The sequence below is a fragment of the Catharus ustulatus genome, chromosome 4 (genome assembly GCF_009819885.2).
Source record: "Catharus ustulatus isolate bCatUst1 chromosome 4, bCatUst1.pri.v2, whole genome shotgun sequence".
In the NCBI taxonomy this organism is placed as follows: domain Eukaryota; kingdom Metazoa; phylum Chordata; class Aves; order Passeriformes; family Turdidae; genus Catharus; species Catharus ustulatus.
Genome location: NC_046224.1, coordinates 60,309,194 through 60,326,462, shown reverse-complemented (window position 1 = coordinate 60,326,462; position 17,269 = coordinate 60,309,194). Strand labels below are relative to the sequence as shown.

The window sequence follows — 17,269 nt, the reverse complement described above, 5'->3', positions numbered from 1 at the left end:
GGTATTGTAATTATTATTGCTAGTATTACTACTATTATTTTACAGTACATTAAGTTGTTATCAGATACTTCTATATTTCATTTTTATATTTGTATTATAGATAATACAGTTATCTAGTAGATGTACTTTATAGTACTGATATGTTTTTAAATGTCTCTATTAAATATAAATATTTTCAGTGTATCTTCTATTACTCATAAAAGAATTAAATATAAATAATAACCCATTAAATAATTTATCTGCTAAGTTCGTTTTAGCTCAGGAACAACACATCCTTTGTTTTCTCCCTTCAGACCCAACTTTCTTTTGGACTTTGATTATTTGTTCAAATGCAACAAAGTATTTGTAAAATAACTGATTGCAGAAAACAAACAAAAAATCCCATCAAAACTGAAAAAAAAACCTAAAAAAAGATAAAAACCCTATAAAACTTTAAATTGAGGTGGCATTCAGGTCCTGCTGGAATATGAACAAGCTTCAGAGTAGTGCTTTTAAAAAAAATCACCTCAGAACCATCATGACATCAACACATTCTGATTTAACTTGCACTAGGGTGAATTACACTCAAGAAAGCTCAAAGAGCCATAGTAACAGAAGAGATGGTGGTTTTAATTTTATTAAAAAAAGAGACAAAATGGGAGCTGGGGCCAACAGAACAAGTGGTTAAGGTTGATTTAAATGTAGTTAATAGAAGTATTCCAACAAAGACCAGAAGCAGAACTTGGCATTCCTGCTTCAATCCTAACACAAACCGGTAAACTAATGAATGAAGACAATTTCAAACAGATCTTGTATATTTTAATTGTAGTTAGAGTAACAATTCCAACGATTTTTTGCAAGTGTGATGATATATACACCCAAGAAATGAACAGAAGAGTTGAAGTAAAGTAGCACCAGCTTCATAGAGTATGGAAATAGAGAGCTCAGCACTTCCTCCCCAGCCTAAAACCCATTTGAATATTGTACAATGCAGCACTCCAAGCGTAGGGAAATCCCAGCTGAGAGACTGTTTGAAAGGCAGGCCCAATTCAAGTACTACATTTTCCCAAAGCTCACACTCCCATGTCCCACCTCCTGAGCATCCCAATCCAACCTCTTTCCCTGGACAAGAGGCCCTGAAGCAGCTCTTCCCTGGGCATTCCCACAGAATTCCCTCCCTTGAATGAGAAGCTTCCCAAGGTCCCATGCTCCACCCAAACACATGTGCGAATCAGTTTTAAAGTCATTATTGTTTCCTTTCACTTAAAAACTGTACAAGACCTGATGAGCCATCAGAACAGTAAATAATCCTAATATCACTTCTCCTTCCCAGATGCCCTCATCCTCTAAAGCACTGTCTTTGTTAAAACCATGCAGAACCTTTGTAGTGGAAATGGTTTAAGCTGCCAGCTCTCAATAGAGGTATGATTTGGCTAAATTTTCAACCTATTATTTGAGACCTCTGCAGGGCTCCCTGAATATTGATACTTCCACCAATTCTCACACTTTTGCTGCTCCTGACAATCTTGGGAAACTTCCTTTGGGTTATCCGACCTCACTGAGACAGGAGGGACACCTTTCTTTTTCTTCCTTTAACAACAGGGAAGTGAAAGAAAAATCTCTGAAACTGCAGGGGGAAAAATAAAAAATGACTGGGCAACAATTACAGAGACAACCTAAACATCATTCACCACTTACACTGATTTTTGTTAACATCTTCTGTAAAGTTTAACATCTTCTGCACATACTGTTTGCTACTAACCACAGTCACTATTTTATCTACTTTTCAATACTTGATCAAGTATTAAGTTGATTCATATTAAGTTCCAAAAAAAAAAATAAATCCTCAAATCCTCTGAAGTCACTGAAACTGTACTTGTTTACACTCCAGGGGAAGGTGCCCCATTTCTCACATCATTTTCACCTGAACTATTTCAGGAGGGAAAGGGACACAGAGGAAAGGTAATAGAGCTGCAGAGTACATCCAACAACCTAGACTAATACTGTTCCTACAGTATCTTGTACACACCACTTTCCATAAACACAACACTATGTTTAAACATAAGGCAAATGGACACTGGAGGCCACTAAGAAACTCACTTGTGTATTCCTCTTAAGGGAAAAGTTCAATTTCATTTAAGTGCTATAAAAGTAATACTAACAGATAACATTAAGAATCACATTTTTAAAAATGTTCTGTTATCTATGCTTGTTTGTCTAACAATCTGTTTAGAGAATTTACATTTTTTATGCTGAAAGCAATTTTTAAAAAGGTTTATTTCCAGAGAGACAGTGTTTAACTACAAGTCTTAGTACAGTTGATTGAGCTGGTGCTTCAACAGAGCTATAATCTGCTACTTAGTATAGCAGCCACTGTTTTTATAATCCTTAAAACAGTAAAATTCCCAAGGCAGATTTGTCAGGAAGCTGTAAACAAGTAATTTCCCAAGACTTATTGGCAACAAACAAAATGATCCCTAGTCTAGGTTTTAATTTTCTCTGCCAAATTTCAGTTTTGGTAACTGTGGAATCTACTTCCCAATTAATACTCTGGAGCAGTTTGGAAACTTGTCTCTGAGGAAGAGTCAACATCCATTTCCAACGCAGACTCATCAGGATTTGGGAGGAAATTAGGATAGGACTTCAAGTCTGAGTGCTCCTGGATATCAGCAGGAGCATTTTTCATAGCTGAGTGCATGAAGCATGAAGATTCCCAGAGCCAGCTCTCAATGTGTGCAGCAGAATGAGGCATTTTAAGGTGGCAGTATGAAGAATGAAATTCCACAGTAGATGGGACAGTCTGACACTTTCTTAGTGATGCATAGTTGTCTTTCCTGTTTAAACAGAAGGAAGGAAAAAGATTATTAGTGTCTCCATGGCAGTTTTGTCACATTCACAAGTAGCAAATACAGATGTTCATCTTCCTGAAGGCCATCTCTGCATTCCATTTGACAGTCAGCTTATCACCAACCTGAGCAACTGGAACAGAACTTGTGAACACTCTAAACCAGCACCTGAATCACCAGGTTAGCCTTTTCTAATTTGAGAAATAGGAAACTGAAGTCTTATCCAAGAATACCCTATTTTAAAAAAGTTCTCTCAGGCAGTCCTTTTGGCAAAAATAAAACCAAATCCAAACAACAAAAACCCAACAAAACAACATGCCATAATCCCTCTCACAAATAGAAATATCTCAACTTTCCATACAAAGACACTTCAACACTGCTTGAGCTGCTTTTCCACAAGAAGAAAAACAGTGTTTGTTTTTAATCATGATGCAATGTCCAAAGAACCCCTCTTGGAAGCTATTTCTGAGACAAACTTGTGATTCTGTGTCTTCCCAAAGACTGTCTCAGATGACAAGACTCAGGCTTGATAAGTCTGGAGTATGAGAAACTGCTAAATAAGGGTCAAAGCAGGAAGGTGACAATCCCCAAATTTATTGTGGAAAGTAATCAGAAATACCATTAAGAAAAGAATGAAAAGACACTGGATCAAATGTGCCATCAAGTAACTGAAGAGATGACAGTAGAATCAATAGCAAATATATACCAAGAAGTAAATTTTTGCTCAGAGAAATGCCTCAAAAGCAAACTAGTTTTGTTCAAGAAAAGGCTTTAACTGATTTCAAAAAGAGAATTTTAAACTGCACCATTTGCATGCAGTAGCACTCCACCTTACCTGGTTGTCCAGAACAGCTTGCTTTTAGCCTGGGCATAAACTGTGGCAGCAATCCGAAAAAGCTGCTCCTGCATCCATCGAATGTCAGCAGGCATGTCAGGAAACCAGTTCACCAACCTGCAGGCAAAACCAAAACACTGCTCTGTAAGCAGGGGATTTGTGGAGTTATGTTTTTACACACCCTGTCACACATGCAAAATAGCTTTTCTCTTCCCAAATCACCTCCCCTAACCAAGGTGTCCATTTCTTCCCAACATCCCTGAATTCCCATCTAGCCCTCTCATGTCTCTTCTACAAGCTAAGAAAAGGGGCAGCACTAATCACTGCATCTCTGAGTGACCAGTGTGTGCATTCCAGCACAGGAATCCTGTAAAATAGTCCTGTCTCCAAGAACTTTGTGGTAGGAACTTTCTGCTCAGTTTAAAGCAAGATGGAAGAGGAAGGAAGACCAAAAGAAAAGCACAATGGAAGAACAAAGAGAAGGCAAAACAACAATGTCCCAAATGTACTTTTTTTTCCTTATGATACCCTTAACAGGAGTCAGCTATATCAGAGTGGGGCAAGGAAGAAAACTCCACAGAGAAATCTGGGCAAACTTGCTGTCTCCCCATCCAGCAAAAATGGCACAGAAGTACCACATTCAGTGGCACAGAAACAAAATATTTCACTGGAATTCTATATAGTATGATTACCAGAATTGATTTTTTAAAATTTTCTAAAGACACTCATGTCATCTGCTGCCCAAGGACTGGAATTCCCTTAAGCAAGCACAAAGCTTAGGATTCATGGTTTATTTATTGAGCATAATTTCTCCATGACAAGAATTGAAACTTATCAAATTAAGCCCTGCTTCAAGACGACAACTTTCAGTCAACACCAACAAAACTGGTAAGAGAATTTATATGGTGAGTAAACAGTGGATTTCACTCCTGACCTTCAGACAGAAGCACAAGAAGGATGTGGAAAGAGTTCAGATACTCCTGCAGAATATAGTAATGAAGAATGTACTCCTGGAAAGCACAACTAAGGGTGCTTCTTTTGAGCAATTACAAGGCAGTAATTAAATATTAGTAATGAGTGTTTTATATAGGAATATTCTTTAGATGTTTATTTATCAAGCCTTGGATTATATAAGCTTTAAAAGGATGCATCCCATAGGTAGAAATAATGGGTCTTTTGACAGTTACCACTTGAATTAGGGAGTCCCAGAATGCCTCCAACACTGAATAAGCTCTCAATGAGTGCATTTCCAAAATGATGATAATGCTAGAAGAGTTCTGTACAAGTTCCTTACCGTAAAGCAACTGAGTAAGCAGACTCCACTGGGAGTGTGTATGGCAGCATCAGGTAGGATATCACCCGCATGGGGAAGAGCTTAGAGAACTGAGCATAGAATCCATTCTGTTCTTTACAAGCTTCCTGCAGTGCTTAAGAAGAATTATTAGGGAAAAGATGTTACACTATCTGAAAGCAGTTTCAGTAATTTTCTCAGAGTTTTGTAATATCCAGTCAACATTACCAATTAACTGAGTAAGGCTCTGTTACAAAATGGAAGAATTCATCTCTGGGCATTCTTACCACAAACTAACTTTACGATATTTTAAAATATGGGAACACAGACTCATGCCACAGGGACAAAACACATTATCCAAAACTTCTAAGCAATAGATCTAAGAATTAATGTAAAAAAAAGAAAAAAAAAAAATCAAAGTTTGCCACTCAGAGTTACAAGAAACAGCTTGAAGCATGCACCTTTACGAAGTCTGGGAGGTAGACTCTCAAATATGCTCTTCTCCAAAGGCCATGGATTTTGCTTTAGCTGGTCATTTAAGCTGGTCATTTTCAAAGTTTCTACTCTGTTATTTTCTGTCAATTTTCTTCTTTTCACTTGGTCAATGTGTTGCTGTGCAGCCTCATGAGGGCTTCTTTTTGTGAAGGACAAGTGGATATAAATAGATTCATTTAGAATACCTGAAAGAGTCAAGAGCTTTCACTTAGGTTTGATCCACAGGTCTCCTGAGTACCTGTACAGCACCTAAGGGCTGTGTGTCTGAACAAAGACCTGTCCTGAGGGAGCACCACCATCTACCCCATGAGAATTCTCAATTGCACCTGGCTCTTAGGATCCCACAAATGTTTAATCACAGTGATGGCTCTTCTGAAGGTTTAGGTCTTACTTTAAAACAGGTTCTAAAGAAAAGGAAAAAAGTGAACAATTAAGTGAAACTAGAAACAGTCATTTACTAAAGTTGTTTTCCTGCAAGAAAGCAAAGGAGGAAAATTGATTTAACGTGTATTTGAAAGAAAGCATTTAAAACACATCAGATATTTGGGAAATTTGACATGGCAGGTGTCACATGAGTACTTTGAGGTATTCCTACAACAGGATTGAAAAGGAAAACAAAAGGTTACAATTTCTTTTAATCCAAAGTACAGATCTAAATCAACATGGGTTGCATTGCAAAACTGGTGCCAATTAAGAAATAGCACTGATAACTACCTTAGAAACAAGCACTAGATCATGGGTACAAAGAGAAAAACAAGAAGTGTATTTACACTTGGCTTCCAGAAAATCATTATAAAATTACATATGGAAAAAGACTAGAACCTATACCTGCATACAACAGAACCTATATCCTACTTGCAACAACTAGTAAAAGACAAATGTCAAAAGAATATACAGTGAATTTAGCAAAGGAAAATATTTGAAGTGTCACAGATGGGGGGGGGGGGGGGGAATGAATTCCTACAGCTGAAATAACTTAATAAGAAAGGTGATGCATAATGAATGACCTTGGAAAGGTTATAATTATCACTGATTAAGCTTGACACAAAACAGCCCTGTGACAGAATAAAAACAAAGTTGATCACAGGATTAGCAGTGTGAAAAGGAGGACAATAGTGCAATACAGAGAGGACATGAGGCAGAGAGACAGAGGAAGAACTGCAAGGAATGTCAGATATTAGTGTCAGATGGAAACTTGCACACAGGAAACCTGTGGGCGCAGGACAGCAACAGAGCCCAGCTCAGCACAGGTAGCCACAAATCAGAGGCTCTTTGTAGAGCATGTGCTTTTAATCACTTGGTAAAAGCTATAAAGCAAGACTCTCTCATTAAATAATAGAAGATAATAACAATACCATTACAGAAACTCAAGCTCTTAAGCAGAACTGTGAGGTTCTTCAGTGAGTTGTTTCAAGACAACTTGAACATTCAGTAACCAGTACATCAATGACTGCATTACATCCTGCAGCTGTTACTATCTGCAACAGTGCACAAGTCCCATTTCTATTCCCATTCCTCTGCTCTGACTCAGTACCCATTTGCTTCTGCATCCAAAGGCTACAGGGCCCAGGCACATTTAGCACATGGTTAACCTCATCCTAATACCAAGTTACTGTTTTCAGCTTTTTTGTCTCAAAGTTTGCAGACCAGTAATATTTATCAATATAAAACACATTATCAGAATTCTAGGAGTAGAGTAGCAGAACTCATAATTCTTCTTCCTAAACTTAGCTGGGTGTCAACAACTGCTCCATTATCAGCTGTCATCTTCTAAAGCCTTTTCTCACACAGGGTTTGTCTGTGAAGGAGTTTTTATTGTTGTTAGCCAGCTCCCATTTCTAGACTATCAGAAAATCACTTGGATGACAGCAGAGGGGAGGGAATAAGCAGTAGCCTATTCCCATCCTGCACAATTAAGACAAAGACAAGTAATAATATGATTTGCCTAGAACTGGAACTCTTTGGAAATTTCACTTAACATTTGCTTCATACAGATTTAACAAAACTCCAGAAGTTCAATTTTTGCATGGCACAGTTCACCTCAGGTGAACTACAACTATGGCCTTTCTACAAGAATGAAACAACCATGATCCCTCCAAAACTCTCAAAGACCAAGCCCCTTCTTAGCTATACACAACCCTCTCACCCTTTTTGTTTGTTTTGATATGGGGCTTTTTTGTTTGTTTTTTAAACTCAGGTTAAGACCACATAAACAGCAATTATCTGAAAGTTTAACATACCATTCTCTTTCAAGAATTTAAGAGCATCCAAATATCCCTGCTCACAGATCTCTCCAAGTACCTGCAAATATAGAGTAAATGAGTCAGACAAATAAAAAGGAGTTTCAACTTCAGATCAACAGTTTGCAGAATGAAAAGCCACTTTCAACCATCTTCCATTCTTGCAATAAAAAAAAAATCATCTTAACAATTGCTGGAATACACAGATTCAGGTTAATATGGTTACTGTGATGATGAATACATGATCATGTACATTAACTTTATCTTCCAGCTGATGCACTGAATGCATTCAAAGAGTTTGGAAGGCTTCCCTCCCCTCATTTCCTTGATTAGCTCTTCAGAAGCTGCTAGCAGCAATGAAACAGCATGTTTGGAGTGTGCCAATTCTCTTCCTTCCCTCCCAGTGCTTCTCACTTCCCAAAGCTTTGAAAAATTAGCTGTGCAATTCTGATGTTCAGCTCAGACTTATCTTCCCTATGAGATTCTCTTTTATTAGATGCAATGCCAGCTCACCTACAGGAGTAGGGTAGTAAAAAAAAAAATAAAGCCTGCATAAGTAGAATTTGAAATTTGTCTTCAAGTGGTCAAAAAGCCCTCAGATAAAATATATCTGCAGCAGCCAGAAGAAAATGCTTCTTTGCTGTACTATATCCCAAGCCTTTTTTTTATTTTTCTATCTTCCACAACAGCAATTCAAGATCTGCAATGAGCAAACAGCAATGATCAAAGTTTAAAGGCAACTTGCCTGTGCCAAGTATTAATTAAGACCTTTACAAAACCATCAAACTTCAGAACTTCCTCTAATCTCTTAGCAGGTAAACATGAAAGGACTACAAACTGACAGTTGTTAATTTCCCAGTGTTGATTTCATGATAGAATCCTGTGATAATTCCCAAATAAATACTGAAAGAAGTAGCAGGACATTTCTAGCCTGAGAGAGTCTAGAACCAAGGAAGATGTAGACAAAACATGAAAAAAAAATAGAAACAAGATACATCACCAAAGAAGTTTGTGTGACTGGATGAAATGCTAAGACACTGCAACCTTCTGCAAAAGCTTTCATGTGGAGAGATGAAGCAAAGGAAGGCAGGGGCTGACCTTGGGCTCAGGTGGAAAGAGCGCTTGTGTTAAGCGGTAAAGGTTTCCCAGGCTGAACTGAATGCTGGTGTTGGTCACATTCATCTCATGGAAGTTGGCTGACTTCCCCTTGGGACAGATGTCACACTCCCCAGCAAAAGGGGACACTGTGATGGTGTTCTTACACTCATAGTGAGGCAAGTTGTCACTGATTCCTCCGTCCACGTAGCGCTGCAAAAAGGAGCAGAAACAGCACATCAAGAGCTGGCACTGTCTGACCTGACACTGTCTTGTGTGCCCCACACAAGAATAAAACAGCACTTAAGGCTCTAACTCAAGCCTGGTGCTCCCAAGCTAAACATTTTGAGTGGCATGATCTGTTCTCTAATACCAGTAAACATTCCTACCTATAGCTCCATAGGCAGTGCAAGCACACTCTGTCTGGGATTTTTATGTATGTTTTTTTAAAGATGATAATCCCACACAAAACACAGAAAAGCAGCTCCATGCTTCCAAGTTCAAGTTCCAAGATACTAAACCATTCTAACTTAAAAGTACTCTTCATAATTAGAATTTGACAGAAAAGCATCAAAAGATTTGAACATAAGGAAAGCGTGACTAAAAATGGACAGTGCTGCAGAAACTTTGCCAAGCCACAGACATCTGTTTTGCTTTCTGTGCAAGTTCCAGGTTATGCTTTTGTCTCCTTCACACTGCATCACCCATTTCTGTAGTTTTCATGCATCACCCCTCAGACATTTTAAGATCCAAGCCACAAAGTGCTCTGTTTTGGAGTAACTACTGTCTAGTGCAGCAGCTGCAGTGGCTGCAGACAGCCCCTCCACTCACTCAGAGCAGCCAGCTCTCCAGTGGGACACAGGGAACTGCTTGGTTCCCACACCACCAGCTTTGCTGCTTCAGAAGCTATATTGTCCTCCTTCCTAAAAGGGCAGCAAACTTAAACTGTAGGTCCTTGTAAAACATAAATGTAACAGAGCAGTGATTTGAGCAGGAGCAACCTGGATTATCAGTTTCAGCTGCCCCAATATTCAGGCCCTGACCATTCTGAGAAACACATTAGCAATTGGGAAGAGGGCAGCTCATGGCCTGTCAGCTTCCCAGGACACCCTCTAGACCCAGCAGCATGCAGCTCTTGCCAAATTTTAGGTGGATAATGCAGTCACTAAAGTACAAGTGAAATCCCCAAAATAAATAAAATACAACAGGTCTGGCAAAGGAGGACCCTTCTCATGAAATCATTAAAAGGTGAAAGTACATGTCTGAGTCACTGTTCTACTGACCTAAATGATTGTCATGATCTGGAGTATCTGCTCAGCTGTTCCTCCAAGTAATTTTTAAAATCTAAAACCACTGCTGTGTTTGAAAGCAGTAAAAAAAGTCCCAAAAAACAGAAGCCAAAAGTTGTTTCATTGGCAGCTAGATACACTTCTTAAATGTTATCCTTTGTTTTACAGTATACAGGCAGGAATGCCAAGCAGTAAACAGCAACATGCCCCAAAGTTTACATTTTTGACATTCTGTTGTGCTGAAGCCTATAGGAGTCATGCCAAGCATATGTAACTGTGGTATGCTTACCAAGTTGCATGCAAAAATGCCTCCCAAGCATTAAAATCTTATCCAAAGAATTTCAAAGATTAAAAGAATAGAATTATGCTTTCCTTTCCTCAAAATATGGCCAAATAAAGCATCACTTGTATGTTTTTGTACTCTGAACTAAGCCTTTTAAAATAACATTGTTGTCTGGTGACAAGAATTGAACAGCCAGATTAGCCTGGATCCACCTAAACCTTGGATTCAGTCCAACGTCCTGTTTTCATAACACCTTTAATCTGGAAGAGTTTAAGGAGACATACAAGGTTTAAAAGTACAGATAAGGAAAATCCCAATACAGTTCTAATCACTTTTGCTTTAATTTCAGCATGAAGAAAAAAAATAAATAACTTCACCTCTATTCTTGACCTTGGGAACAGGGTGTAATCAACCACTGTTAAAGACCCTTAAAATTTTTCTTCTTCCTTCCCTCCTCCTTGTTCAAGGAGCACCAGAGTTGGAAGGAAAGAAAATGCAAGCGAATAGAACAGGGTAACAAAAAGCCACCCACCTCACTGCCTTGATTTGAAATGCAGATCTGCTTCCAAACCTGTAATTATAACACCTACAACAAACCATGCCAACTTTTCTGCAGTTTTTGTCTCTTTAACAGGGGATTTTAGAGAGCCCAGTACAGCCACAAACTAATAAGAAGCTTTGTAACCAGAAGTTGCTGGGAAACAACAGAGCACAATAATATACTGATATTTTACCTCCAAAAAGTAAGCTTTCTTATACTGAATACAAATACCAGAGGGCATTAAAGAGCTGTGTTTGCACCTAACTGAACAAAGAACTTTAATCCAGTTGCAAGGCAGCTCTCCCTACAGCCAGAACACAAAGATATACAATAAACTATTATTGAACAATTATAGGTGACTCTTCCTGTAAATGTGTGCAGATGAAAGAGCATTACTGCCTTCAATACATATTTATCCACAGGTTACATAATTGTTATCTTATTATATCTTTTTGTTTTATTAATGAATTTTAGGGGGCAAGGGCAGACAGAGACAATATGAGTATTAAAAATACACATAGTATCTTCCACATACTCAGTGCTCATTTCTTTTTTTGGCAAGTTGTTACAGCTACACTACTAGAAGCTATGATGAAGGTATTTATTTTACAGTAGGATAACAAAAAACCCCCACATGCATTCTAAATATTTCCAGAATATTTTTAGCTCTTAACAATAGAGACTTACCACACCTCTAAAGGATGGTGGAATGAGGCCACAATAAATAGGGACAAATGAACTACAGATTAAAGCCTGTAAGAAAATGAGACCATAAAAATCAAATGTTAACTGTTCAGTTACTGACATAAACATTTGTCTTTATTATTCACTGAGACTATAGTTTCATTAGATCCACTCACTTTTAAGGCATTTACCCTTTTTTATGACTGATCCCTTGCACCTCCTCCTTAAAAGAGTTCAGACACATTGACTGGGAACACCAGTACATGAATCTGGCGTAAAAAACTTGAATTCCCCTTTATAACACTGTCAGAGTAACAATACCTGAATGCTTAAAGCAGAAACCCAAACAGTGATGTAAAAGCAACCTAGGATTATAGAAGTTTCTAAAAGTTGCCAAAAAGAAACATACCTGTATAACTTCTTCTTTAGAGTTGAAATTAGATATCAAGGCATTTTTGCCATCTGATACTCTGGTTAGTGAAATACACAGTCTGCCTGATGACAACTGGTGCGTGTTCTCTGGAAGATTTCTCATCAGCCCATCTCTTATTATCTTTATCACATTAAAGGAAGGATGAAGAGGACCAAGATTTCGCTTTCTAGCTTCTTTAGCTAATGCCAGAACATCTGCACAAGCCTGAGCTGGAAAGAAAATGCATTGCATTTAACAGCAGAAACACAACCCACATTTGGACTAACAAAGCATTATCTAGAGCTCCAACTTGTCTCTCTTACTGCTAGAATGAAAATGCAAGAGCTTTTTAACAGATTAAGTAATTATCTAACATGTTTAGGGAGTTTAGGAGTTTTCTGAGAGACAAAAAAAAAATCACTTCAAACTTTAAAAACGATCTCCTGGTGAAGCTACTTATATGTCATTAAGATGATCATTCTAAGTGTAAAATACCCATGTGAGATAGTTGCATCAGGAATTATTCATCCCAGAAATGCATTTTTTGAGGGGGGAAAAAAAAAAATGAACCAAACTTAAGGTTTCAGGGCACCATTTTCCCTCACTGATACAGAAACACACTAAAAGGAGCATGAAGTGTGATCTAGTAGAAATGCCAGGAGGGAAGTTTGAAAAGCAGTGGGAAAGCAATGTGGAGGAGATCCATAATACACCACACAGGTCTCCACCTAAATAGGTGCATTTTTATAGTGACACACACAGAATAATCTTTTCTCCAATTAAATCTACGTTTGGGAGCTTCAAACCACTACAGAAGACAGGACAGTTCCTGAAGAACACTAAAATCCTTTCCACATTCAGTCACAGGAGGAAGAGCAGCTCATCCACCTGCAACGTTTTGTTTGAACTTAGAATGTCACACTTTGAGGAAATTGCTTGTCAGTTTGGTAGAGGAGATGGGGGGAAGGTCAAAGTAACACCTTATCAACCTGAGTGATAGGCTACAAGGTCTTTTTAAAATATTTTCAGAACTCACATACTTGAACTTACTAGAACAGATAAAATTCAATTTATCAAGTGAAATGTGAACACTGCACTGGCAACAACTGTGCTTAAGCCTTTGAGCTCACATTAATTTCCAAAAATATTATCTGTCTACAATGTTATCTCCCCCCTCAAATAGCAATAACTAAACATCATTCTCAACCAAGAGTCTACGTCCAAAAGAGCATCTTTAAAGAATCTCAGGTATTGGACACACTCTCAATTGTTTCATTCCATCCTCACAGAGGAGAATCTTGGGCCAAAAATCCACTAACACCAGCCTGATGTCACCTCCCACCCCAGAAGACAACAAACAATTCAGCCACAGCTCACTGTTCGTGGTCAAATATATGTTTATCTTAGTAAAACACATTTTACACACAAATAAAAGAATTGCACAAGTCACATTGCACGAGACAAGTGATGAAGCTACTCCCAAAAGCAGAATCAGGCAGTTCTAGCAGTTCTAATTTTCCCTTTTTTTTTTTTTTTTTTCATTTAGCAATGCTCAATCTTTTAAACTTTCTAAAAATAGCTGTGTTGCAGGAGTCTGAGATACTGAACTATCAGAACTCTGACCAGGAAGAGCAGTTTTGGAGCATATGTAATAATTACCTTTTCCAACATAAATGCAGTTTTGAAAGCTTATGCACCAAGCAAGTCATTTGCCTGGTCTAAAATGCAAATCAACAGCAAACAAATGCATGCAAATTGATCAACTCCACATACAAGAATTTCTATGCTCAAAATAGTTCATAGGGGAAAAAAGGACAAAAAAAAGCTGACATTTTGTTTATTGTAACCTATTTTAAACCCCTTCTTCCTTCTCCCTTCCTCTTTCAGCAGTAGTAAAATAGAGTTACCTCTTAGGCAGGTGTATTCCAAAACAGGAACTTCTCCAAAAGGGTCTAAGGGCTACAGCTCAAGTCAAACTGGGATTTTAGGCAGGTACTGATCCGTTTTATTTTTGAAACACAGAGAGCTAAAGCTAATAAATGTGAACTGCTACTTGTTCTAGTTCTGCATTCCTATTTTTAATTGTTTGTTAACAATTCATTTGTTTCACAGAGCAAAACCTGAGAAGTTTACCACAAAGAGTAAAACCTGACATTATATTTGCAACCTCCACTAAACCTGCTCTCTGTAAGTGCCCCACTGGAATGGATGATCACAGCACCACCAAAACACCAGATCTCCAGGACATTCAAGGAGTGTAACTGGAACATTCCAGTTGGAATATCCTGGAATGCACTGCATCCTCAAAACAACACTCACGGTTAAGCTTCCCAACCTCCCCAAAACTAAATGGGAAAAACCTCTTTGTCAGTCTATACAAGTACACTTTTCTTTCCCATTCAATGGCTGATAATTGTATTTATCCACATTTGAAGTTCCAGAGAGTCCTCACTTATCCAGCAGGTAATCTGAATCAAAGAGAAAACCCTTCACTTAAAGCACCTGGCTGCAAGGCTGTAAGAAACGAAATATCCTCTTCAATTCCAGCCACAACAGACCAGTTCAGGGCTGGGTCCTGCCAAGCCCCAAACAACTCCAAGTGTGGGGATCCCCCAGCCTCTCTGGGAACCTGTTCTCTTATTTTACCACACTCATAGCAACTGTCTTTTCCTCACACCTCATCTGAATTTACCAGGTTCCAGCTTGTGCTTGCTGCCTCTCATCCTTCTGCTCATCCCTGGGAAGAGCTGGGCTCTGCCTACCCACAGTAAAATGCAAGTTAAAAAAAAAAGAAAAAAGGGATTTACACCTCCAGCTGCAGGAACCACAAATAGAGCACATTAAAGTAGATCAGAGTAAGAGAGGCATGATACAAACTCACAAAACATCCTATCATTGTAAAACAGTGTTTCTTTAGAGATTATTTACCATCCTCTGCTTTCACACAAGCTCACAAAACACTACAGCTAGAAACTCAGAACTGCCATGGGAATACCTTGTTTGGTCAATTTACAGCAATTCACAGATTTAGAATGTGGCTGGTTTTTAATTCCTAAGTGATGCTTTTCATTTTCTTTTTTTTTTTCTCCCAGTGGAAACACACTTGCCCATGGAATCTGCTACCATGGACAGTGACCACAGATGTATTCTATTAGTTAGAGAAAATCAAAAATCTCAGTTGGCATATGAGATTGGTAATAATTGGGAAGGGTAATAGTTTGAAATCAACAATTATTAAAGTGCTAAACCATTTAAAAGCTGTTATTATCTCATACTGCCAAATAAACTTTTATAAGTTTAATAATAATAAACAATTATATGATTATATAATTATAATTAATAAATAATAATTATTATATAATAAATAATTTTCTGGGCTTAAGAGTGCTTCAAATATTTAAGACAGCTTCCTTCTCAAATCATTTACAATGACTTCAGACTTAAAACTGGGTATGTTCTAAAATTATCAGCTATTGAGGAAAAACATAATTTGTTTTAAAAGCTGATAGCAGGCTCATAATAACTCAGGTGTGTCATGTTTGGACATTACAGCAAAATTAAATTAAGCAGCACAAGTTTACTGCTAATGCTTTGAAGAAATTAAGCTTATGTGTAGGGACTAAAGCATCGCCTGCACTTTATAGAGAATTTCTGCTGTTTTAGTCAGTGGTTTTTTTCCTCAGAAATTTAAAAGCAAAACCCACAGACCTCCTCAAATTCAGGTACTCACTGTTCTCCTCCTCTTCTAAGACAAAACCTGAGTTCACTAAATCCTCTAGTTCTAAAGCAGTCAAGGGTGCTTCTAGCAAAAACAATCAGCGTGGAGTCATGAACTGGACAAGTGTTACTCAGTGGATTTCTTTGGTATAAAGACAAAACCACTTTCAGATTTCCAGGTATTTCACACAGTTTTTAAAACTGCAATCCAGTCGCTATCCTGAACACCTTGATATTTTGATAGCTTTTATCAAGTTTAGTTCATTAGAAAAATGTATATTCATGGACCCTAAATAGGTAAAAGGTGCATTTTTCCTCCTGCTAGAAAATAAGTGTGTACTCCACAAAGCACACTACATTTCGTTTCAAACCAACATCTTTAATCCGGCACAAATACAACACGAGGTTCCCTCGATTGTTCAAACGACAATTTAAAAAATCAGGTGTTTTACTCAATCCACTGTTTCTAATCATACACCTAAGCGACCTTGGCACCATCCCCCGTGCCCAGATTAGAGAGGAAAAGCACGTTAAAGCTAACCTAAGCCCTGACCTTAACTCTCAGCCTTAGCCCAGAAAGGAGCAGCTTTGGAGGAAGCAAGATAACGCTATCGGGCCCCTCACGTGCCGGGAGATGCTCTATTTCCCAACCGGGAGCAAACACTTTGTTTACAGCGGTGGCAGGGCCGGCCGGCTCGCTCCGGAGGGTGCCAGGGCCCGCTGCCTCCCTCTCTCCCAGGGAATTCCCGGACTTCGGACAGCGCCGGCGGGAGCAGCCCCGCACAGGGACGCGCACGGCAGGAGCTCCGGCCTTTCGGATCGGGCACCGCCGACACCATTCCCTGCGCCACGGAGCCCGCTGGGCTTTCATTCCGCCCACGGACACGCGATGGAGGGGTGAAGGGAAGCAGAGAACCGGGGCCGGCCCTCCGCGGCCTGAGCGCTCCCGGGGCCGCGCCGGCCCTGCCCGCCGCACCTGCCCCTGCCCCTTCTCCTTCCCCGGGGCTCGCCCACCCCGCTCCGCTCCGCTCCCCCGGCCCCGCCGCTGACCCAGAGAGCCGCCCCCGACCAGGACGGCTCCGGCCAGCGCCCCGGCCGAGGCGCCGTAGATGTGCCGCGCGTCGCGGATGACGTGCGGGGCGCGCTCCTGCAGGCAGGTGGCGGCGCCGATGTGGTAGACGCCCAGGAAGCCGCAGCCGGCGAAGGACACGCTCCAGCCGCCCTCGCGGTCCAGCATGGTCGCCGGTGGTGGTAGGGGCGCTCCGGTGGCGGCGGCCGCTGCCCGGCGACTGAGCGCGCTCGGCGGGGCCGCCCTGCGCGTTACACGGGGCCGCGCCCCCGCCGCCGGCCGCGCCGCAGCCAATCCCGAGCCGCCGCTCGGTGGCACAAGGCGAGGCAGCCAATCAGAGGGCGCATGCAAATAAGGCCACGCCTCCTCGCGCCCCCGCCCTCGGCAGGGCGCGGTCCCGCGGGTGCGATCCGCGCGCTGAGCCGAGCGTCGTTCGTTCCCCTCGGAGCCCTCTCACCCTTCGGACCCCTCGGACCCCTCTGACCCCTCGGAC

General features: G+C 40.1%; 1 protein-coding gene across 1 annotated transcript; it reads right to left on the bottom strand.

Annotated features, from left to right (window-relative positions):
• Positions 1-583: 583 nt before the first annotated feature.
• LOC116995506 (1-acylglycerol-3-phosphate O-acyltransferase Pnpla3-like) lies at positions 584-17,004 on the bottom strand. Its single transcript, XM_033058296.2, has 9 exons — positions 16,758-17,004; positions 11,988-12,220; positions 11,582-11,647; positions 8,785-8,994; positions 7,687-7,747; positions 5,413-5,631; positions 4,955-5,087; positions 3,661-3,777; positions 584-2,813 (listed from the first exon to the last, which is right to left on the bottom strand). Exons 1-9 carry the CDS (start codon positions 16,942-16,944, stop codon positions 2,522-2,524), a joined length of 1,518 nt encoding a protein of 505 aa, XP_032914187.1. The 5' UTR covers positions 16,945-17,004; the 3' UTR covers positions 584-2,521.
• Positions 17,005-17,269: the final 265 nt, after the last annotated feature.

Coding starts and splice junctions, on each gene's coding strand:
- LOC116995506 (XM_033058296.2), bottom strand. CDS start 16,944: ATGCTGGACCGCGAGGGCGGCTGGAGCGTGTCCTTCGCCGGCTGCGGC. Junction 5,632..7,686: donor TAAATTCTTGAAAGAGAATG/GTATGTTAAACT, acceptor TGACTCTTTCAG/GTATTCTAAATGAATCTATT. Junction 5,088..5,412: donor ACCTCCCAGACTTCGTAAAG/GTGCATGCTTCA, acceptor ATTCTTCTTAAG/CACTGCAGGAAGCTTGTAAA.